This window comes from Gasterosteus aculeatus, chromosome 18, assembly GCF_964276395.1.
Source record: "Gasterosteus aculeatus chromosome 18, fGasAcu3.hap1.1, whole genome shotgun sequence".
NCBI lineage: Eukaryota > Metazoa > Chordata > Actinopteri > Perciformes > Gasterosteidae > Gasterosteus > Gasterosteus aculeatus.
The window spans coordinates 464,066-489,640 of record NC_135706.1 but is presented as its reverse complement, the minus strand read 5'-3'; the positions used below and the strand labels follow the sequence as shown (position 1 = coordinate 489,640).

The 25,575-nt window shown below is 43.2% G+C and overlaps 1 protein-coding gene across 2 annotated transcripts in view; it reads left to right on the top strand.

Moving 5' to 3' along the window:
• Positions 1–208: 208 nt before the first annotated feature.
• Positions 209–25,575, top strand: part of cnih3 (cornichon family AMPA receptor auxiliary protein 3) — a 57,286-nt gene continuing 31,919 nt past the window's right edge. For both annotated transcript variants that reach the window (XM_040160825.2, XM_040160824.2), the window contains exons 1-3: positions 209–1,184; positions 16,350–16,418; positions 22,571–22,618. In XM_040160825.2, coding sequence (XP_040016759.1) covers positions 1,104–1,184; positions 16,350–16,418; positions 22,571–22,618 — 198 coding nt within the window. In that variant the 5' untranslated portion in view covers positions 209–1,103. The remainder of the gene's footprint in view (positions 1,185–16,349; positions 16,419–22,570; positions 22,619–25,575) is intronic.

The following is a 25,575-nucleotide window of genomic DNA, read 5'->3' as shown; positions in this document are numbered from 1 at the left end:
CAGAGTGGTATCATATTTTTATTAGTATAGAAGTATTTTATACTACTCTATACTTAATATTTTAAGTATTAATCTAAGTTAAGTAAGTAAATGTAAGATTTCTTGAGTATTTGTGTGTAAATTCTTACAGCTTCTTTTTTTCTCATCTGTTTTCAAACCTCTACAGTAACAGTAATATTATACATTAAGGATGTGATCAACTCGATGGGGGGCTTTATTGTTCCGACCCCCGCGTGTCGGACGGTGGCGCCATCCTCCTACTTTAAACACAGGGATCTGTTTCTTTTTAAGTCAATAAACGAACCATAATTATTTTACTTCCACTAATCATTTCGGAAGCGTCATTCTGGACGCTTGCTTCCCCTCTGAGGCGCGTGGCCGATATAATAATCTAATCTCTTACGTGTTTTGTGCAGATTAAATGGTTAAAGTCGCTAAATGTATCTTCACCGCATCCATCCGTTCACCCAGAAACCCGCGCTGTTCAGTCCAGACGCCCAGAACCGTTTTCCATCCGAACGTCACCGCGGCTCATCAGAGATTCACGGCACGTGCGTCCGCTCCGCGCGCACGCCGGGTTTGCTGCGCTTTTAAATCCACCTGTTCGCGCCCCCCTGCTCCCCGATGCGGTTCCAAGGGTAGAAAACACTATTTATTTCCTGCTTTCTTTTTGAGCGCCTTGTGGCTCGTGGGGAGCTCCCCTCATTACGCCATCACCGCCGCACGCACACGCACACGCACGCACGCACGCACGGACTGGATGGATTACCTGGACGTGTTTGCGCACAAACCTCATCACATCTATAATCTCCGGCAGAGAGGCGAGCTCGAGCCCCGCGCGCGGATCTGAGTCACATCGCCGCTGCTCGTGCGTGGACGCGCGCCACGATCCGTCTGCGGAGCTTCTGGGTTGTTTTTTTGTTGCAAACACGGGGCGAAGTCATGGTGCCGGCAACGCATCGGCGTCTCATGGCGCCGTGAGGACTCCCCCCGGTGTCCCCCCCTGTGTCCCCCCCTGCTCCCTGTTTTGGTTGTTGGCGTCTTTAGATGTTTGTCAGCGGGATCGCGCTTCTTCGCGAAATTATCCGCAGTTTCCTCTTTCAATGATGTTCACTTTTGCTGCCTTCTGCTACATGCTGTCTCTGGTCCTCTGTGTGTCCCTGATCTTCTTCGCAATATGGCATGTAAGTACCCTCCGTCTTTCTGTCATTAATGCCTTGCTCATAGGACGCACAGGTGTGACGTGTGCTGTTTCCTTTACCCCTGTTATAACATCGGCAGGATTGTTATTTGCCAGATGTTTCCCTTAATGACGAGGTCGCACCTGTATCTTCATGATTGTGTCCATTATGTTCAGCACTTTCTGCTTATACTTCACTGACCCAAGGCAGAAAGGCATTAAACCCTGTGCTGCAGCGTAGATGAATGAAACGGCCTTCCTTCTATCGATTAGAACATTTTAGTATGAGAACACTCCCTCCCCCCTCTTATCAGATCCCCCCCTGCTATGCTCCCTGTCTTTAACCGACCCCTTGCTGTGCTATACCAGCGCCCAATGTGACCAACTACTGCTATATGATATTGGAATAATCTCATGATTTGCTCCCTGAGTCGTATCTCCATCATGCAGGAGGGGCCTTATGTAAAGACAGATTTGGGTCAGGTCTTCCAGCCTTTTGTCCCGAATCTGCCTTTTTGCATGGAAACAGCAACAGACCTGATGCACTTGGGGTGACTGATCCTCCGGCAACCAAAACCAATAGTCGGGTCTGCCGGTGCTTCTGAAAGGGGTCTCGTGTGTCTGCTCACGTAGTGGAAATAAAGAGCCCACGGCAGTAAGAGCGGAGACACCTGTGACCGTTTAAACTGGAGCCAATACACTAATACGGGGAGATGCCATAGAGGCACAGAAACCATTCCGCTTCCTTCAGTCCACTATGAGATGGATTCAGCAACGAAAACGCACAATTTCCGTGTCTTCGGCAATAGTCCACACTTCATTTTAGGCTTCGTTTTGGCAGAGAATCCTCGTTCAGTGATTCCGTAGCAGCGCGACATGCAGCGTGGTGAGGAGACACAATCACAGAGATGGCTGAGGAGGGAATGCAGGGGGAAGAGTTCGGCAGAGCCGAGGCTGCACGTACACACCAGCCTGATGCTGGTAATATTTTGGCACTTAAATTCTATACTTTTTGTCTAAAGTGGACAGAATCTGTCAACCATGGAGACACAACCACTCTGAAACTTTCGTCGGCCATTAAATATTTGCCAACGTTAGATTTTTTTCTACCGCCATCTGTCAGAGTTGTGTGGACAGATATCTTATGTTTAGACACCATTGATTCTACATTATGCAGCTCAATGATGGATTCATACGATTCATTGATTTGCCCTCATGGAACTTGTGCTATCCATGCAACCACGTATTGAAAAATGTTACCAATGAACCTAACAATGCATAGAAATGTGCAACGTTTCTGTGCGTAATTCATTTTATTGGAAAGAGAAAGGTATGCTTGTTGAGGGAGGCCTAAACTTTAGAACTTCCATCAGCCGCTTTGGCAGTTGGTCATCTTTCCATCCATCTTTTTTTATCCATTTCATTTTTGCCACAGATGACTTTCCAGTCCAGCCCCCTAAAAATGAAAAAAGGGAGGACTGCAAAGGAGAGCTCCCCCTCGCGTTCTGGACCAGGGTCCAAATAGGAACGCAATCTATAAAAACGTAAGGCGAGACAGCACACCGACTCCGGGGAAGAAGCTCAATCATTAAGAAGTAAATTCCTATAGAAGGAGATGGCGTTATGTTTTTGGTTTGTCCCTACATCTTGTCAACAAATCAGAAGCTCCCTGACGGAATCTTTCAAATTTAGGAAATAGGTCTGAAAAATTGTTTAAAAATTCAAGGTTGAGGTCATTGTGAACTGACAAAACTGTTTTATGAAAGACATGTGTGATGTAAGTTGCAATTCCACTGGTTGGCATATGCGAACAATCTGAGGGGTAATTTCAGTATCTCTAATTTCCAGAACTCAGCTTGTTTTCAAAGATCTCCTGAAAAAAATGCTGCCACATTAGCCACTGCTTCAAGTGTGAATGAACATACAAAAAAGAGACGGAGGGAGAAAATGAGTAATGAACCTCTGTGACTCAAACATATTAACGGACCTGTCAGCAGGTACCACCAGCACCTGACTCTTCCAAGCCAGGGGATGAGAAGTGACTGCACACAGATGGACTTCTGTCACTAATTGGACATAATAAATCCAACCATTCACTGCCAAGTTAATTTGCTCCTTATCTACTTCTCCACATGTTTTAGGGGTGGATAAATTTAACGTTTAACTTGTTTTGAAGGACGTAACCTTCCATTCCACTTGTTTGTGAGGCCATTCGGGTAAAACCCTTAGAACGCAAAAGGGAGGATGTGTCTGCTTTCTTTGCAATATCTATTGTTGTGAATGTCTTTTCGTTCTGACTAACCCTGGACTCATTCCAAGCTAAGAAGTTTGGTAAAAACAGTTTGTGTAATGAGGAGGAAACCAATGCTGTCCATTTGCATGTGGATATTCTGCGTGGATTTTGCTTACCAATATATTGGCAAATTGCTTAGTATTTTCTTCAGAGTAAAGCAATTTGAACTTTCCTTTGTGCAGAGACTTAATCTCCAATATCCACGTTTTTCCTGAGATACTGTGATATTATTTTCATATTACAGATTTATCAAAATATATTGACGTTTCAGAGAACAAAGCTCTATGGGTTGTATTATGAATGTGCAGAAAGTTTTCATCAAGAGCAGAAATGAGCGTTTCAAGTCTAGGTTTGCATATTAATAAAGATGATATTATGTACCACTTGGATAGATAGTGGGAACTAGACGGCAATGTGAACAGAACATCGTTACAAGGCAAACCAGCAACGTAACCCTGCAGCTCTTCGCCACATCCGCCCAATGATCACCTGCTGTGGAACTTGCCTCGAGTTTAACAAAGGACGAATCCAACCAGCTCGGCAGTTGCTCGCTGACTTTGGTTAGTTCATTCACTAAGTGCTTACAGCGTACTTACTTACATTGCAATCAGACACATGTGTGTGTTTGAAGCGTATCAAGATTCCGTCAAACTTCACATTGTCCAATAATCAACTAAGTGCTCTTTCTGAGCACACCTTAGCTGTAGTACAAAACAATTCATAATGTCCCTTTAGCAGAGCCAAAACTATCTATTCATAACATGTCTTGCTTAAGTTGACCAAGGAAGCTTGGAGGAGTAAAACCCCAATATGGTATATTTATTAAAATATGGGTATTTGTATGTTTTATTTCTCTCCCTTACACCCACCCATCATATATAAGTGGTTATCTGAGCAAGACATATTGGTCAATTCAAATTGCTAAATGCATTATTGAAGGAAGCCTTACGGCTCAGCCTCTTGGGGCCCCGTGTAACCACAGTCCCCAAGTGTCATTAAGGCCACGCCCTCCTCTGACGGATGGGAAAGTCCTGTGGTTCTGACACTATGCAGAGGTCTATCTTTGCAGCGTGACAAAGTATCCTTTACACTCCCTGTTGGGGTTTCCGTTGTAGGGTGTCAGTGGTAGGCTATTTAGTGCATGTAAGGTGAGGTATGAAGGCATATTCTATAAATTTCTATATTTATTAGTATTTCCAAACCACCAGGACCACAGAATGGTCGAGTTTGTAGTCGTTGTAGTTGATTCAATTTGATGGTAAAACTTTCAAGTGTATATATAGTACCAGTCAAAGGTTTGGATACACCTTCACATTGAATTGAACGAGGTGTTGTTGTTTTTTTGTAGCATCGCTATATTTACTTAAAGTGTGGGTTATCCTGAGAAACTAGAGCGAGTGTGCAACCGCTTGCTCCCAAAGTTGTAAAATCCAGTGAGAACGTGACGGCTACACAAACTGTCCTTTTACGCCTCGCTCCGAAACGGCTCCTCCAAATATTACAATAATGAACATTTACAAAAATAAACACAGATATTATATCAAAGTAGGAAAGCCCTGCCCTTTTATATGCCTTCCCTTTATCCAGAAACAATTTACCTGCACAAAGCATGTGCTGAAGTGACATCTCAGGGTATTAAGCCACGGTTTGGAATGGCTTCTTTCACTGAGCGTGATTTTGGAATAGACTGAAACTTTCACAAGTACAGGGTATTCCCTGGTTTAACAAAGGTGTCTCACGAATGGATGCTCAACAACCGTCACACTCCCATTGTCTATTACTGTCGCCATGGGGTCTTGTGATGGAGCATGCGTTGCTGTGTGCAGGAGGGTTGAAGCAATGTATCGTGAAGGGTCATGAAGTGCGAGGGATCCAATTTCAGATGTTGATTTGGCTTCAGACACAGATGTGAAAAGATGGAAGAAAGCAGTAGAAGTAATTAGCCGAGCACTCTGCTCTCCTCAGTCAGCCTGGAGGCCTGATCTTGTTCTCAGGATCAGTAACTAGGGTTGCCACCCGTCCCTTAAGAATAAAATAGCGCGTCCTGTATTTTCAGAGTTGTCGTCAATGCAGCATCCCATGCAAATAATCGCACCTGAATTCTGTGAAGACCCTGATGGGGTAATACTCACTGCCATTGTGGGTTTGATTGGCCTTGAACCTGAAACAAACCAATCAGAGGAGGGCGGGGCTCTTGGCAGAGTGTCGATTTGAGCGTCGTCTGAGGCAGCTCCAGATACCCCCCCATGTCCAGCTCTGAAGCGAAAGCAGCTGCAAAAGTACCGACGTCCACCCCCCGGCCGCATCGTCCACGACCCCCTTCCCCGTCTGCTGTAACAGTTTTCTGTAACAGTAACACCTCAGATAGCTACTGTGGAGCTTTGACTGGTCAAGTCAAAGTCACATCTGACTCAGGTCTGCTGCAGGAGACGGAGCAAAAGGGGGAAGGACCAAAATGAGTCCTACCTTCCCCAACGTACGTTCCTGACAAGATTAGTTTTTCTTAAAATCTTAAAAATAATGTGTAGGCACTTCAGAAAACATTTGTATGTGGTCTCAAGTTTTCAAGACATTAATACATCATGTGATGTTGTAAACTGTTCTCCATTTGCAGTAGAATCTACCTAAAAGCAGTGTATATGCTTTAGGACAAGGCTGTGACAGTGTTTGGAATGTTTCGTTTAGTATTTTCCTGCATCTTGTGTGCCTGGCTTAGTTTTGCTTCCTTGGCCGGTGTGTTTTTCCTCCTTTGTGATTGTGTGCCCTGTCCCTAATTGTTCCCTCTGGTGTCCAATCACCTGCAACTTCACAGTGTATTAAAACCTTGTTCGATGTGGTGCAGGGGTAGGGAAGGTGCGCTGGGAACCGCAAGGTTGGTGGTTTGAGTCCGGGCTGCTCCATGTCACCTAACGCCTAATTGCTCCCCGGGCTAAAAAAAAGCCATGGGTTAAAAATGTAATGTAAGTTGCTTTGGATAAAAGCGTCAGCTAAATGCAGAGCTGCCAACTTTTCAAAAAACCTTGGAGTGAGATTTTGTCGGGGGTGACCAAGATTTTGCCGCGCACGCAGCCACACACGTTGGTGGCTCATATCAGGAAATCGGAATTCATTTGGCGTAGTACCCATGTTGTACGCTGCATTCTGGTGGTTTGTGGGGCCCAACGTCGTTGAGAGGGGCGGCCTGCTGGAGATGGACAACATTGGTTACATTCTGAGAAGCAGAGACGTAGCTGATGGTCCACCCCAAGGACATTCTGGTTTAAGTAGATCTTATTTCATGCATTCTAGTGGATCTTTGGGTCGTATGCCTGAACTTATTCTGATTCATGTTTATCTGCTCATGACTTGTGGGGCCTTCTAGACTTGAGCTGAACATTCATCCAGAAAACTATTGCTGTGCCTCAATGACTGTCTATGTACCACAATATAGCCTAATTAATAGACCTGTGTTTAAGATTTGACCAATTTAGGTTGATTGACATTTTGATTACAATGGTATTCAACTAACTCTTAACTGAAACCTCACCTATATTGTTGATAATTGTATTATTAAGAGCACTTAATGATTCATGTTCAGCAAAAAATGACAAGTTTAGTTAGGGAAAAATATTTTTCATTATCAAACAAAAAAGTGCAACAAATAAAGTGCTTAAACAGTAGCCTTTCAAAGCAAAACAATTTATACACATAATATAAATACACATAAATAAAATAACAAAAGATGAGGTATTAAGAAGGAGATCAGAAGCTGGTTAGTCATTTTTTATCAAGCATTGTTTATTAAGGCTTAATAAACAATGCTATGATGTTTTGAGCGTGCAGTACACCAAGAGGTTAACAAGGTGCTCTCCTGCTGCTTGTTGTGACAGTTTACATTGACCACTCAAAATCACACAAACACAACTAATCAGTTCTTTCAAGATTTAAAGTTTAAGAGAGTGAGTACTTAATTGAACCACATGTCATTAACGTACCTTAGTCTTTGCTCCTCCTCAGTTTCTCCCGCGGTTGTGTCTGTTTGAAAACCTTCTTCTGTTGCTAACTCCGGGACTCTTCGGGGTAAACAGGATGTCTATGCAGCGAATAGGTTCACAGACGCGCTCCTTAGCGCCGTCTATCGTCGGGGAGTTTGAAAACGAACGAACGCGCTTCGGCCCAAAATCAGAATTTATTTTTTGCCGTGAGAAATTGGTTGTGTGGCGTGAGTGCGTGTGAAAACATGCAAAAGCGTGTGTCACACGGCGAAACCGTGAGAGTTGGTAGATCTGTAAATGTAATGTACATGAACTTTTTCCGTATCAATAACTCATGTAGCTCCAAATTTGATACAGCTTTAGAAATGACATAATTCGAATAATGATAATCCTTCTATTTAGCTCTACATGGTCCGTCATGTTATTTTCCCCAGTGAGCCTGAAGTAGTGCCTTGTTGTTCCTGAGTAAAGGTCATTTTGTTTGAAACCTGGGTTCTGAGTTTGAGTGCGAACCATGACCTACTATGATTGACAGATCTTCACACAGTATTTGCTGCTTTGGGTGTTTTGATTGTTTTTTGACTTACGGTTTAACTTCCACCCCAACAGAGAGCTACATATTGTACCCTTTCTTTCCTGATTTAACCCAAGCAAATTAACATTTTTGCATAGATTTCATGAAAAATTGGGCCAGCTTAAAGTTTGCTTTCAATTCTTATTAAACACGCCATTAAGATTTTAAGAATACTTCCATCCGGCCTCTCCATCGCTTTGTGCAAAGAACCTCTTTGGCTTTGAAAATTAATTAACTAATAATCTCTTTTAAATGCTATATTAAAAAGGTGTAGTGACATTCAATAAAGGCCTAAAAGCTTGATTCAGAGTATCTTAATGGAACGTGTCAGTATTGAAAACCGAAGAGACTGTTAAGTGAAATGTATTAGCTTAAAGGAGAAGACAATACAAAAAAGGTGAATTCATGGCCTCTGGGCTCCTCCAAGCATTTAAAATACACAGCCACAATAATTTTTTACCCCAATTCCTGAAACCGAACAAATGAAGTAGCTAAGGTTGAAAGGTGCCCTTGTAGGAGATGAGGGGAAAAGAATGGATAGTTAATACAAATTGTTCTTAATCTCAATAGAGCAACCAGTCAACAGGGCTTTCTGGCACCAGGTACCGGAGGATTTAATGGAGGTGGCGTTCAGTGTATAGCAGGGTTTGCTCTATATCGATCCACATGTTCATTAACCTCTGCTCGCTCCTCATCCATCATTCTGACTCTCACTGTTTGTGGAACAATAGAAAACAGCGGCGTACTCTGAAATTGCATTATAGATCGTCATCAACCCTCCTTCTCCCTGCTAATACAAACGGTCCCTTAACTATCTCATAACATTGCTTGAAACATCAGATGGATCACATTTCCAGCTTTTTCTTGGGTGGGTAGGTTAGTTTTCTGGGCTATGTGATCACAATTGACAAGGTTAACTTTAAGGATTAATGGATCTAAAATCAACTGGTTTGCATTGATTTTTCTTCCGTTTAAATACTGCCTGAGAAACCCACCATCTTATTAGTAGGATTTATTCTCTCGTCCTACACATAAGTTTGTTATGTGTAAACATAACTAACTGGTGGGTTCATACTATAGTCATGATACAATTGCCATGTAGGAATTGCCATGAATTGGTTCTATTGCATTCACATGAGAACAGTTTCCACTGAAAGGGAAAATTTGTGGGATTTGGTGCCTCGGACTACCTCCTTTCCAACAGGGAGGATCGATGCTTTTGCTTTGGTAAAAGAACAGGGTTCGTATGGTCATGAAAAACCTGGAAAAGTCATGGAATTTCAAAATTTGTAAAATTTCCAGACCTGGAGTCAAGCCATGGAAATTTTTTTTTGGGAAAAGTCATGAAAATTGTTACATGTTCATGTGATTCATTCAAGATCCGTTTGAAATAATTAATATGGTTTTGAAGAGAGATGCTCAAAATACGAGCAGGACGCTCTCATACTTGCAGCGCAAATAGTTTGCACCGTGGTTGTGTGAACGCACCTTAACTGAAAGGTTTGATGGATATAAAAACAGCACTTAATACTGTGGTTGGCTACATATGAAAAAAGGGGATGTCATGAGTTACGACAAACAAAGACACGAGACGAGCAGAATGTAAGTAATGTGGAGGCGGAACATTCGATTTCTCAAACATTTTTACAGAAACCCCATCAGAGGGCGACTGCTAGCGAAGCTACTACAGGAACCCCATCAGAGGGCGACTGATAGCGAAGCTACTACAGGAACCCCATCAGAGGGCGACTGCTAGCGAAGCTACTACAGGAACCCCATCAGAGGGCGACTGCTAGCGAAGCTACTACACCAACCCCATCAGAGGGCGACTGCTAGCGAAGCCACTACAGGAACCCCATCAGAGGGCGACTGATAGCGAAGCTACTACAGGAACCCCATCAGAGGGCGACTGCTAGCGAAGCTACTACAGGAACCCCATCAGAGGGCGACTGATAGCGAAGCTACTACAGGAACCCCATCAGATGGCGACTGCTAGCGAAGCTACTACAGGAACCCCATCAGAGGGCGACTGATAGCGAAGCTACTACAGGAACCCCATCAGATGGCGACTGCTAGCGAAGCTACTACAGGAACCCCATCAGATGGCGACTGATAGCGAAGCTACTACAGAAACCCCATCAGAGGGCGACTGCTAGCGAAGCTACTACAGGAACCCCATCAGATGGCGACTGATATAGTGCATATATTGTCTATACGTATTGGTTCAGGCACTGTTTAGGCACCAGTATGTTTTATATCATATATCAAGTATCATTTCAGCACTGGTATCAGGAAAAACCCAAACAATACTCATCCATAGTGGATAATTGAAAACATAAAAAAATACCTTCCTGGGGCCTGACTGAATGGTAAGGGAATCACTGTGTATTACATTACATTACATTACATGTCATTTAGCTGACGCTTTTATCCAAAGCGACGCACAATAAGTGCATTCAACCATAGTGTATGCATTTGGAATTCTCATTGTTAGTTTAAATATTGTCTCACTTATTTATGTATACTTGCTTTTATTTATGTTTGAAGTCATGGAAATTCATTGGTCAAAATGTGTATGAACCCTGAAAGAATCTCAAATGAAAGAATTGAGAAATTTTGAGAGAAAATGGAGGAATCCAAAAAAGCTTTGGTCATTCAACCGGAGAAATTACTGCCATTGATGTTATTAAACCTTAATACATTTGATCTCAGTCAATACATTTTTGGTTAATAAACTATCTAGAGCTAGACTAATCCAGAAATGAATGAATGTAGGAATAGGCTTTGGATCTAAAAGGACAGAAATGTTCTTAAATTGGATCCACAATCTTCCCTACGGTTGTACTGAAATTAATTCAAACTTCAAATGTAATTCAATCCGGAGAGACTTGTTGAAATTTGAACAATGCTTTATTATAAACAGACATACATATTTATAGTGCAACATTGTTTGGGGCTTGGACTCTATCCTGCCGTAGGATAGACCAGGGGCCGGGATGCCGAGCCGAGTCTTTGGGACTCCAGACACTGGTGGTAGAGAATAATAGACCAGGTTCTGCTGTAGATGGGTGGTGGCGGGTCGCCTTTGGTGTGTGCTGAAATGTAGCATGCTCAGCTGATATTATATTACCATCAGTATATTTACCATCACTGTGGCAGCACGTGTGTTTATCATTTGGCATTGGTGACCCACAATAAGTCCTGACAGCGGATTTGTGGGCTCGGAATTTTCTGGGAGGAAGAGATGTGTTTCCTTTAATTGCAACACTGAAGGAAAGGGTTAACTGTACCGGCAGTTAATTTGCATCATGGAAAGTGTTCTCTCGAGCTGCCTCCCCCCATCAAGGTGTTCAGCACAGATAAAAGCCCACACTGACTAGAGCATGTCAGCGATTAAAACACAAGCCAATTCTCAGCATATGGACAGCCGGTGACATAGGGGTAGTATTTTAATGCTCCTTAAAATCTCGTTTAAGAGAAATATAAAAAATGCAGAGACAGAGAAGTAAAGTGATCAGTGTTGTTGTACAGACTTGAAACAAAATGAAATGAAATCTTTCCTAGAATCGGAGGGTTTTTTTTCGCTCTTCTTAAGCCAATCCTTTCCAGAAGAAATTCGTATAAAAGTATTCAGGTATGTTGTACAGACTATAGCCGTTTCCATGTAGTGTTGCTGCTAACAAATTACTATTAATCCCGCAAACATTTGTAGTTTTGATCAATGATGTTATTTCTTTAAATGGTGCCATAAATAAAAAAGAGAGCTTTCATAAAAAATAAAATAAAACATATTGAGCCAGAAGAATGTGGAAACAAGCATCATACAGACACACAACGTGATAGTACAAAGCTCAGAAGCTCAAGCTCTCCAATGATAGTAATGATCGAATGCTATTGCTATTATCTTTTATTTCAGACCGATTTTAAACACAATCATATAAACAATCTACTCGGATCGATTTTCAAAGCAAAGTTATTGCTTGTATATAATTATATTGGTTGGTTAATGCAGGGAAATAGAGAGATAACCAGTCCAGCATCGCTCAGATCCTAATGGGCTGCATGTATGTTGGGCTTTGTATCTCAGCTTTACCATGTTCACATTTGGGTATGAGAGGATGATGATGATTTCATCCATTACACGCTTAAATGGTGAGATTGGGCCTTATGCTCAAAACAAATAGAGGGCAGCGTTTCCCCTGTTACAGTCTGTACACTAAATTCACAGACATTGGTTATAAAAAAGTGAGTAACAATGTGGAAATGTGTGTTATTCATTTGAAATCTTTGCATTGTTACAAATGTTGAGTGGGTTTGAAATACCAATGAATAATTGAAACGATTTTAAATAATTAAAGTGGACCTTCCATATGAATGTCTTAAATGGACGAGAAACAATGTTTTTGGTTGGTCATAACTTTGACTGACAGTGACAGCAAGGACACATTTAGATCAACACACAGTAACCACAGTAATTAATTCGGCTACATCCACTTCGTAAACACGTTGAGCAGGTTGCTGATCTGAGAACTTCCTAAGAAATGTTTTAGAGTAACAACTTCCTGGTAAAACTCTGACCTACAGGATTTTGGTTATTTAAAATGATTGTTGTATTCCTGTGCGATGAGAACTTCCTCTACATTTGCTGTGAACCTTTTTCTGTCATTGACGCGTTGTGTATTATAAAAAGATTCTGAGCAGTCTTTTCCATTCTGCATTGCAATGCACTACAGGGAGTGCAGGGGGCGCTATCGCTTCCATGGTCTACATACACCAAGGAAAAGAACAGGGAGAGCCAAAGTCTGAGTATTTCATCAGCGAACTGAACCAAACGGGGAAACGCAGCACCTGCAGAACAGAGTTGTCGTTTCTCCGCATCACCACGGATACGTTTTAGTTAACTAAAGACTAAAGTTCAGACATCTAATTATATTTACTCCTGGAAGTAGGAGCGTAACTTGGATAAGAACCCAGAAAAAGGGTGGAGGCACAAACTAACCCCTCGGACCCGGAATAAGACACCAGGATACCCAAGAAAGTTAATGTAAAATATATATTTGGTGTAATCTGCTGCCAATTCCATTGAGAACTGGATGAGAGGCGGAAAAGGATGTGTGGATAAATTGATGAGGTATTTTATGTTATTTGGATAAACTTTTACCACCTGTCGTATTGTTTTCAACACTAGTTGTTCTTTGCATTATCAAATCTGACTTTGATAACTGTGTCATGCTTTCACTGCTCGGCAGTGAGGATAAGACAATATTGAATATTACAACGGATATGGTTTGGTACATACACAGCAGACACACACATGACTTGAAGCAACTGTCGATCGCTATCAGAACTTGTCATGGAAGCTGGGGCACACATTGAACAATGAGACAATAAGACTAATTTACACAGTGCAAGAAATATGGATTAATAATGAATATGAAATATGAACATTGAATTTATATGTACAAAATAATATAGAAGAGTATAACATTAAGGAGAACTGCAGCGGGTCCAGGAATGGGTTGGCGGTTCTTTTTTAGGTGGGACATTGTAATTTGTAATTACCTCACTTAAGGTTGAATCATTTTCAGTTTTGAACACAGTGAAAAGCCTTGACATGCAGTCTGTAGTGCTCTTCTCATTGGGTGCAGTATTTGTGCTGCACTTTTATGTGCGTGTGTCTTCAGGAAGTGCATGACTACATACAGCGGATTTGCTTCCTGCGCCCATGTCGACTGTGTATGTGTGCACGTGTACACGTGTGCGTGGTCCCCCGTCCATGAGTAGCAGCCCGAGGGATGCTAACGTACTGTAACAGAGCGTGGCAATGAGGCAGGATCACCGTTAGCATCCACTGGGAAATAACATGTAAAGAGCTGCCTGTCAGTGTGGGGGGAGCGCAGGGAAATAACCAGCGATCGGTGCAAACCTCTGCCTTCTCTTTGATGTTAATTCCCCACGCCCATTCACATGTACCAACGCAGATTCCCCTGCTTCCTGTTTCTGCCTCATGTAGGACACAATGCATGGATGACATTTCGTACCGCTCGAACAATTACACACACACAATGATGTACTCATGCTGTTCTCACATCGTATAGTTCTCTATGGTGCACACAAACTAGAGAAACACACTGTTTATCCTTTGACGCCTTCACTCACACACACACACACACACACACGTCCCTCGTGAAGCCTAACTAGTCAAGCAATGACGGCTGTCCTTGTAGTTCCATTGCCACACCAATGGAACCGAATACTGCATATTCTACCCGCTGTTCATCATTACTCCGTTGTTGCTCAGAGCTGTCCCACAATGCTGCAGTGGGTGGGCGGCAGGATGTAATGTCGGGGTTTGTGCCTTTAGGCAGATATTTTAATTGTAGCACTTCATGTGGACGATGACACGTGTGAAAAGCTGATTCCAAAATGAAGGCCGTGTGTTCAGAGCAACTTTGAGAACGCTGCAGCTTCGTAAGTGCACGTCAGGGGCATTTTTTTATCTGACAGTGCAGAAATGTGGTGGTTAGACTTTACGGCCCTCGCTTACAGAGAGTGCTGCAGACTGTGTACTGCTTTCAGAGAATTGCTGACGAACACAGAACTTGTATTAAAATTTAAAGCAACAAAGAATAAATATTTTGTTGGATCAAATCTCATTTTGAAAACTACCTCTTTTTCTCAATAAATGTTGGCTTTTGGACTTCATTAGGTTTTATCAACGTTATAATACAGCAGTCACATTGAGGTATGCGGAACCAGGCACAGAGGAACAGATTGGAGCATTAACCATAGGGCCGCTCTCCCCACCTGGAGGGCCACAGAAAACGTTCAACTTGTACCCGCAAATTCAAAGTCAATTTGTTCTCGTGTCGAGTTTGCGCCAAACGCAGAAAACGCGAAAGTTGAAATATTCCATCTTTGCCGACAAAATACCGTGACGCTGCGGCGCGATAGCCTATCAGCGCCGAGATGCTCCCCGTCGTCAATGACGACCTGCAGACTTCGGTGTCCCTTTACTGCGACCAGTCCGGTAACGACAAACCGCATACGTACATATGTGCCTTTTTACAACATCCCATCACTGCACTGAATACAGTACAATACAGTGAAGGGTAATTGTACTGTAACGACACACCGATACTAAGTAATATTAAGGAAGTTTGCTCAATGATAACATTTGGTTGTGCTTGAGAATACGATGTCTCTCCATGGGACAGGTCCCTCGGCATGGAAGTATGATGTGAAGGCGGTGAGGTCCGGTGCCCAATCCGAGCCATCGCCAATCAAACGGGCTAACGGCTAGCACCATGTACCGCTGGAAGCGGCAGTCACCCAGACACAGTTTCTGTAGAAGTCGGTGAAATTCACCGAGCTGTCCGCGCCTACAGATGCTATTTAGTACAAAAACACAACTCTGTCAACTGTTTGATGGTCCGAGTGAGTAGAACTTCCACAACAAGGACAGAGTCGCTATGTCTTCCAGGGTTGATGCGAGGGAAAAACAATGGCGGATCAGATCTGGGTGATAAACCACGGGCGTGAATACGCGATACACGCAAATTGACCACATGTGCTCCCCAAGAGTCCTGCGGGGCGTTTACAGCGTTTGACACATGCGTGTTGCGTTTGGTGCGAACGTCTTTACAAAGACAAGTAACAGAGATAAGCCACGCCCCCAAGTGGGACGCAAAGGAAGTGAAATAACCACAACTAGTCGGGCGAGTATAGCGCGGCGGAAATTCGCTTGGCTTTTGGAGTGAACGCAGCATAACTCGCCAATGAAGCCGTCATATGGAAACCAAAGATCCAACGCTCGTGGAATTTTTTAAGAGAAAGAAAAATGAGCTACAGATGCAGAAGAAGTCCGTCGTCTCACTAACTGGCAACTCTAAATCTAAATTGAAGGCCAGATGCCTCTTACCAGATGTGTGGCACAATGCAAGTAACCTTTCACCACAGCGTAGGAGCTGCTGCCGCTGTGGATACGAGACCATCACGTGTTGGTTCTGTGATGCCAACACATAGACTGCTGAAGCATTAATCAAATTAATTCAAAGATTATAAGGCTACATTTTATTTTATTTGAAATGTGTTATTTTGAATTTATTATTTTATCACTCTTTTCTTTTTTGCAGTAAAAGTAATGAGTGAATGTAATTTGTCATTTTGTTGGAGAAGGTGATAAATGTAACATCATGCAGCTCGCCACATGCATTCTCAATGATGCATTGGTGGTTAAAGATGACCAGAACGCCGTTGGTGTCATTTGATTCTGTTTTGTGCTTCTATTTTACTGATTACATTTGCGTCTCTCTCCCTCTGTTGCAGATTACAGCTTTCGATGAGCTGCAGACTGACTTCAAGGTGCCGATCGATCAGGGCAACCCACTACATGCGGTACAAGTGTTCTCCTTTCTTTAAACATGTTCTAAGTATTATATTTTATCATCATCAACACCATCGTTTATGAATTGTCCTTCCCTTGACTTTCCTCTCTTTCTCCATGAATCGTGGATCATGCAGTTGGCGACATACTAGTTCTGTAAGCTCTCCTCTCATAACTCCCTGGCTCAGAAGCAGACTCATATCGTTGGACTTAAGTATAAATTATCATATTTTTAACAAATTCTTGAATCCCAAAATGAATGAAATAAATAAAAGCAAATCACATCCATAAAGAAACATGGAATCTTCAAACCAGTCAACGTTCTCCTGAAACCGAACCATTTTAACCATCATGTTATTTTTAGAAACCGTACAGATTGTCTCTCATTCAATGAGATCATTCTCAGCTGCGTTGTGAGGAAAACATGTTAAGGATTCCTTCAGTCATAAAACAAGTGTCTGAATTCAATTGACTTGAACTCAAGAGGAAACGTCATACGGGTCCGTTGGATTGCAGCGTTATCATTGGGAGACCAGCTGCTTTGAAAGGTGCCAACCACTCGTAATGTTTTCAGGTTAATGCAGGGCTCTATGCAGGGTCTATGCAGGGTCTATGCAGGGCTCTATGCAGGGCTCTATGCAGGGTCTATGCAGGGCTCTATGCAGGGCTCTATGCAGGGTCTATGCAGGGTCTATGCAGGGCTCTATGCAGGGTCTATGCAGGGCTCTATGCAGGGCTCTATGCAGGGTCTATGCAGGGCTCTATGCAGGGTCTATGCAGGGGTCTATGCAGGGGTCGGCATGGCGCGGCGCTGGAGAGGGGGTTGGCCGTTTGGGTCCCATGTTGAAGTGTCCCTGAGCAAGACGCCTAACCCCTAACTGCTCCCCGGGCAAAAATGTAAAAAGCCATGGGTTAAAAATGCAATGTAAGTCACTTTGGATAAGAGCATCAGCTTTCGCTGGTTGTGTGTATCCAGGGTGCTATTTAAATGATAATATTTATTTAATTCAGCCTGTTGAATATTAATTCTTAACAATAGTCAATTCATGGGTTAACTTATTTATACACCCTCTGTCTTGTAGACTAATCGAACGTGCAAAGCATAATAATGATGAAGAGATGAATTGAATTAATATATAAAAGGTGCAATTTGAGGGATGCATTGAGTCGTGGGTGTGTTTTCGCCCTGACACCCTCTCCCCATTGCTGTTTTTAGCAGACAGTCAGGAGCCGTTGTGGAGGAAAGTGTGCTTGCGTGGGCCGGCACGGGGAAGACGCCCCCGATGAAGTTGTTTTAGGATTTACTCCAGCCTTCTAAATCCCTTCCCTTGAGTCTTTTGGGCTTTTACTAACGCTGTTGGCTCTTAATAATGCATGGCAGTGTGCCACAGCAGCAGCATTTAGTTTGGAGGTGACTTTGAATTAGGGGCTCTCGACTGTATGGCTTCTATTGACTTCCATTCATGAGCGGAAGAAAGGGAGGGAGCTGGAGAAGGAGACAGATGAAACCGTACCTGTTTCGTATTTGCATATCGTTTTCCAATATAGAACCTACAGTATCAAAGAGTCCAGCGGGGGAACCGGTACAAAAGGTTCCATTTCATTTTCTTCTCTCGACTGTTTGTGTAACCCATTGGTTCTCCTTGGTCTCCTGACCTTCACAATGCGTCACTGCTGCCCAAACTGACTATTTCTCTTTCAAAGACATTAGTTCAATCTCAAAGCTGCTGTTGCTCTTAATCTTTCATGACAGTTAAAGTTTTGCTGTTTTATGAAAATTGCTTGACAGAATTGTAAACTGTAGTTTATGTATTAACGTTACTTTGGTACAAAGCAACCACAACTTCGCAGGGATAGTTAAACACTGAGTTTGCTCATTGACATGACAACTGTACAGTTAGCATTGCCTAGCACTCACTAAACGCACCATTTCTGGTAGCTGCTCCTTTGTGGATGAAATAATTGGATGTCAACAGTTTTACTGGACGATGGGTGTTTTTGGAAGATCATTTTTTTAATTTCAACTTTATCTTCCAGTTTCCTTCTCCTCCCTGTGTTGATGGAGTTGTCCTCTAATACAGTAATTAGCTACTATTCCTACACACACAGAAATGATGCGTCTCTCACTCACTGTCCCCCACCCGGCTGTCCCTCCTTCCTGTCCTTCCTGTCCCTCCTTTTGTGTCAGCGTGCTAACCTTCACACGGACACATTTAAATGCACACATCTCCGTCTTTGTGAGCACCGTCATAGACATACTACAAAACGTTCTCCTCTTCCTAGACGGTCCTCACCCTGGTCCTGGTCCTCCCTCTGCAAAAAGTACAAGACAACATTCATGATCCCGTCTTTGTCAGTCAGTGTAGTGGAAATAATACATTATATTCCGTCACTGTTTATGCCTTCAACAACAATTCCAAGAGAAGGAGGGCGGCTGTCGCTGCAGGAGCCCACAATCGGGTTGTTGATGTTTTCAAAACCTCTTTCATAGTTTGGGTGCTCATTCACTTTGAGTGGACTTCAGTGTGTATGCACCTACTACACACCCTCTGTGTGATTGGCTGCACTTCCATCATTTCTTGCAATGAAATCTGTTACAAGCTTAAATGGTGGGATCGGACACGTGCTCAAAACAAATAGGGGGCAGCGTTTCCCTTCTCTTACAGTAAATTCACAGACATCAGTCGTAAAAATGTAACAAACTAATTAGTTCAGAGCAACAATATGGAAATGTGTGTGCGCTGCAGGTACACAGTGCACATTCACATGCTTGCTTTCATAGTAAGATTAAACTGTATCCCGTTGCAATGATAATATGATCTCAGTCTGAAATCACATGAAGGAAAGAATCATTGAGGTTTTATCGATGTAGTTATTTGATGTTCATCTCACCGAGAACACGAGCTTCTGTAGCCCCTTAACACCATTTCAATGCCCCATCTCCCTCGCCGCTACACGCCTGTCTGCCCCGCTTTAGTTCAAGAAGAGGAAATTCATTTCACAGCATTTAAACACACACTTATTGCCGGCGGGACATTTGTGTCACGAACAACCCGCCGCCACTTCATCGTCCGGGGTTCATTGTGCGACTACGTTCTTCCCGTGAATGAGAATTAGCTCTCAATCACTCTGTCAGCTTAAATAAATAAAGGTCAATGGAAAGTCTGCCACCCTTCACCACTTCTAGTTTTCCAACCCTCACTCCCCGACTCATGTTTGTACCGTCCTCGTCTGGCTTGGCAAGCAGATTCTCGCCGAGTCATCAGCCCAATGGCTTGGCAATGAGCACTGTGACAGTGCAGGTGTGTGCGTAGACACACACACACACACACACACACACACACACACACTAGGCTGTTTGAGTGTAACGAAGGGGCTTCTTTCAAACTGGGCGGGACGCAGAGGCGAGGGGGAGATGGTGTGCAGGAGCGCCCTTCATAAGGTGTCTCAGACATGTCCACCAGTAGTGGAGATAATTGGCTGTCGGGGTGTGTGTGTGTGTGTGTGTGTGTGTGTGTGCGCGCGCTAAAGCAATAAAAGGCACGAGAGGCTGTACTTTATCGTCAATAATGTTACAGTTCAAGGGTGTTGTTAGGGAACCCTTGATACTATTTATAATGTGGTAACCTTTCAGCACAAAATAGTTGTAGCCACCAAACATGTGTCGCATTCCAGTAGCCCAGAGACAAATGGTGTCCGTACAGCATTGAGAACGTCACGTTGGTTATTCCAGCTCCAGAAGTTGGTTGATGATCAACATTCATTTGTGCTTCCTCTGAAAACCTCCCAGCTGTAATCCATTGACATTTCTCATGGCGTCCACCTGAATTGTCCCCTTTAGCTAAAAGCTAAAGCTCCCATTGCCCTAAAGCGGTCATTTGGGGTGTTTCCGGTCTTAATTCGGCGATCGCTACCGAGCTAAAACAGGAAATGACAATTAACGGTCACACAAAATCTAACCAGTTATTTTGAGTGTGCAGTGATATGGAACCTCAGGTCAATGTGAACAGCTACAGTACATTATGGCTCAATAATGTACACCCTGTGACTCACACTCAACCAATCAGAATGCTGGGTTTCATCTACCCGTATTATAAATGAGAAGTGTTTATAGTGATAATGGGTATATGCAACACATGAGGTCGCATCAGGGACAGAGGAAAGGTTCAAATTCTGCTGTGTTCTACTGTGTAAAAGCTGCAGCTGTCATCCACCACTATGAATGCATGTTCTTTCTCTCCCTCTCTTCGGGTTACGGATTCCCGTCCATAGCACTGGAAAGTCTTCCCTTTCTTCTGCTGAACTGGCTTTTCCACGTGGTTTGAAACAATGAAAAATGAAAAGACAAAGTGCAATATGTTTCCCATACATTCGTTCGTTGTTTCTTGTGTAATGAGGTAGATCCCATGAGGCATTTCAGGGTGATCTGTAGTCTGTTGACTGTCTGTAGTCTGTAGACTGTTAAAGTGGATATAATGGTCATATTTCCTTATCATGAATCATCTTTTATCTTTTACCTTTTCCATCTCTCTCCATTGTTACCATGGTGTTCGTTCAGCAAGAACCTCTAGTTTCATTATTTAGAGGAATCAATTAAGCATTTTGAAGGGGAAACCTGTGTCGCATCCTGCCCTGTAAAATATGCATTTTTACAAATTCATTGATACATATTTTAGGAAAGCACACAATACATTTGGAACGCTGTGGCATCTGGACTTCGAATACATCAAACAGATCATTTTACAATGCAACCGTGATCTTGAAGGAACAGTTCAACATAGAATATTTGTTTTTCTATGGAATGCTCAGGTCAGGCGTGTAATAAATTCCCTGCCTGGTCTGCTAACGCCTGGCTTACCAATATTGTTTCATTATTATTACTGGTGTAACTCCAGGGCTCCATAAACACCACCCACTTCAGTCAGACTATTTAGAAAAATGACCGGGTCCCTCCCAATTACATGGGCCAGATGAACGTCGGCTCCATTACAATCATAGTAATGTATGTATGTAACTTTCAGCCAATCGCTACAAGACGCTGCGGTATAAAGGCGGCTTCAGAGCACCTGTCTGCATTTCATTTGCCAGAGGCTGCGGTTACGACACCTCCTGGCGTCTTTCACGCTGCTCCGAGTGGTGACACAAGCTCACTGGTATGACTGCATACTGTTCTCCACCTGACGCACTCAATGTCCGCCGCTGGTAACTCTCGCTGCTTGTCCGAAGCGGGGCAAGGTTCATTGAGCAGCAGCACTACACCCGCTAACCTGCCAGAGACCACTGCTTTGCTTTGCCTTTGGCTGTGTTTACCCTGTTTGGGTTTGCTTTGTTCTGTCCTGCATTTAACCCGTCCCACTCAGTGGGAGTAGTTAGGTGTCTTGCTCCCTTGAGCATTTTATAGTTTATTAGACAAGCTGAGAATGCTCAAATATTGAAATATGGTGACTGAAATGAATGATAAGTACTCTGACTGCTGTAGGAAAAAGTTCTCTTAATGTCTACAACAATAATTTGGAGTCTATCCAAAACGATGATGTTTTGTGGCCCTCGTGTTCAAAATCTAGAGCCAATCATATGTACAAATGTCTACCAACCCCTTTACTCAGGCGCTAAATTCCCAACTTGTTCCTCATCTTTGGTGATCGTAGCTGGTGATTTTAACATCGACCGTGACGACTCCACGCAAAGACTTAACATGGAGTTTCTAAACAACTAAACCACGAGAGAACTCTTAAATCGGCCCGAACGTCAGCTATCGATATCTGAACACTGTCTCTTTGCAACTACCTGATCCAACACCGGGACGTAGTTAAAGGAGCAGGGCTGAAATGCCTCTCAGATTTAGCACCACCAACCTTTTCAGCATTATAAATGCAGCTTTTAATCCCACTGGCAAAACTATTACTGACACATCCACAGTACGTCCGTGAAAATGGTCTGACTTGTTTGACAAATAATGACTTCTAACGATTTAATGGTGGCTGAATGCTTCTGTAGTTTCTTCTAAACGTCATATAACTGTATTCCACTTCCTTTCAGCAGGACTTTATTCTGTTTCATCTTTAGACGGATGTTGGAATACACTCTGACTGCGTCATCACTAAAGTATTCTGTGAATCCTTGGAAGCTATAAACTCTCCCTTTTCCGTTTGTCTCTTCACAGAGGGAGAGACTGCGGAACATCGAGAGGATCTGCAACCTGCTGAGGAAGGTGAGCAGAGAGGAACGGAATCCCGTCTATTCACATAATGGATGTGATCTGAAGAATATTAGACGCACACTGAATGAAGTGGAAAACAAGCCAATCTATTTGCCGATGCCACTGGGCCTCCACCTGATGTTTGATCAATTCCTTCTCACGTTCAAGTATTCTGAGCTGCTTCTCAGTATTCCACAGGTGTGGACAGTGCTGCTTTAATGCACTTTCTTTGTCTTCTTGCACTGACATCTAAAGGGGAGACGGATAGTGAGCGTTTGCGTGCTGTCTGTTGTGTGTGTGCAGACCGTTTGCCTCGAGGAGTCAGTGTCCGTATGAGGAGGGGGCCTCCTCCCAGCCTCAGTGGGACATCGGTTTCTCCCTGCACCTCTTGAAAGCACGAGCGTGTGTTCGAGTCGGTTCATCCGTTGAACAGCTGATCTTGGTTATCAACTGGAGCCCTCGGGCCATACACTCGGCCTTGGGGGAGGATATTCTCTTTGCAGTGCTTATGTGGAAAACACACACATACAAGCATGACCTCATAAACCCGCGCAAAGCAACATCCAGTACATGCACACATCCAGATGTCCTTGCTGTGACCTATTTGTGCACGGATTACTGGGGGAAGCTGCAGATGTGCAGCAAAGTAGAATACCACCCAATTTAGATTTATTATATGATGTGGTTATTAAAAATGAATGATTTTTACTGGATTTACTATCTCAGCTTCACTCTTTATGGTCAGTTATGTTTGTTTGGGCCGTTTAAAGCTGTCAATCAGAACCCGGGTTTGGACCGAACAAACCAAACTGGAGTCGAGTCCTTACAAATAGTAAAGGGATTTTACCTTAATTTGAAAAGCTAAACTGGTGATCATGAAATTCCTTCAGGGGGCAGTCTATTGATCTTTATTTTAGCATAAGCTTGAATTCCACCTGCGTGGGTTTGATGCAAAATGACAATCCCCAAGTTATCTGTTTGACTTCATGATTTCCCTTATTGGATCCTTTGTAAAAAGTCAGTTCGAACAGAACCCAGAATTAAAATATAAATGCATTTCTTTAAATATTTTGGTCTGAACGACTACAGCTGGCTAAGCACCCAAAAGTTTAGTCTTGATGAGATATATAAGAAATTACCTGCTGCAGTTCTAGTGCTGGAATTCGTTATTAAGCATCTTTTAGAGGCAAGAATTCAGCTGAGAATAAATAACCAGACCGAATTGTAGATTAAATAAATGAAAAATGAAGGTACAGTGGCAATACGGCAAAACGTGGAGGCAAGATTTCCGAATAAAATCAGGTACATAGAGACATTAAACATTGGGAAAAGGGGCTGGGGTCCAAATACAACTAAAGGTTCTTCCCGCCCAAGTCGTTGATCTGCAGTCAACAGGACGACGCATCCTGGCCTTTACGACACTCGCTAGGCGCCTCATATTACTCAACACGAGTTGGTTGATTGAGATCTTAAATAATGTAAAACTCGATAAGATGAGATTCTCATTTAGAGATTCCAGTGACTCTTTCGATAAGACTTGGAGGCCTTTTTATTAGGAGTATTTGAAAGGTGCTGCGATTCAAAACGAAATCTGACGGATGATACCTACCTCGAAGTGATGCACCACTGAATGGAATCTCCTGGTAACCCTCACCCTTTTGAGGTAGCCATGTTCTCCTTTTCTGTCTGGAATATGTTGTAAAATCAATAAAACAATTTATATAAAAGGTTGTTCCGGGTCGGGGTCTTAGGTTCTAGGTCACTCGTCCTGTTTAAAGAGAGCAGATGAGAGAGGCGATAGGGTCACCTCCTGTTCAAAAGGACTTCTCTCAAGCAAACAGAGATCCTGGTCGGCGTTCTGCTTTGGTTCTCTTAAACTGCTGGTTCGTCAATACTCCCCCTCCTGCTTCTCAGCCCCCTCCATCTATGTCCCTTCTGCAGGTGGGCCCTATAACAGGTGCCTATTGATCGCAGCACCTGCACTGGGTAGGACACACCCTCTATTACCTCCCCCACCTGGGCCGCATTGGCTACGCTTCTCCCCCTGGTTCGCCACAGTACGTTGAATTATTGCAAAAATGTCATTGCAGCACTTCTAAAGAAATGTCCCTCATCTCATGTGATTGATAAAGAGCTTTGTCAAGTCACTCAACAACAGCAAAGAGAAGTTTGAAGGGAGGACACGCCTCAAGTGTCATTTTTGCTTTTCCATAGATCAAGTCGTAATTCACACATCTCAAAAACTGCCTGAGCACAAGTCACAATATGTATTTTGAATGTTGCTCACTGTGCCTGTGTGAATGCCGGAGGTCCTGATGCTGAACGATCTGCTGAATTGTAAAGGTTTTACCTCTTCTGCATCTGCGAGAACTACTTTGAGCAATCCAAGTGACCGCACGGCGGTCCTTTCTTTCATGGCACAGCTTCTTCCCCGTTTTCACCGCAGAGACAGAAGCAGCGTTATGGACATGGGACACTTTGGTTCTCAGTAGAATGAGTTGTGTTCTGGTTTTGGATACCCCCCCCCAAAAAAAAACATGCAGATGAAAATAGCTTGAGGGGATAGTGTGTGTGTGTGTGTGTGTGTGTGTCCGTGTGTGTGTTATTCATTAGATATGTAGTCTGCTTGAAGCGATGAGGCGGCACGTTGTCACAGCACCTAAGCAAACCTGAGTGTACTCATTAGCGCTCTCCCTGCTTTTATTTTTGGACCTGTCTTGCCCTTCTTCCTCCTTCTCCTCCTTCATTCAGCTTCTCTCTCCCTGAATTACTCTTTCTATGTATCACTTTCTTCCTTAGTCGAATTCATGTGGCGCCAAGGGTATTTTTATGCCTCGACGCCGGCAGACAACCTTGGCTGCCAACGTTAGCTTTTTGGGGTTCTCCATCAGTAAGTGACTACGTCCGTACCATTTAAGTAATAACTTGGGGGAATTTCTTTGGATGAGGAGCAAGCTAATTCTTCACTT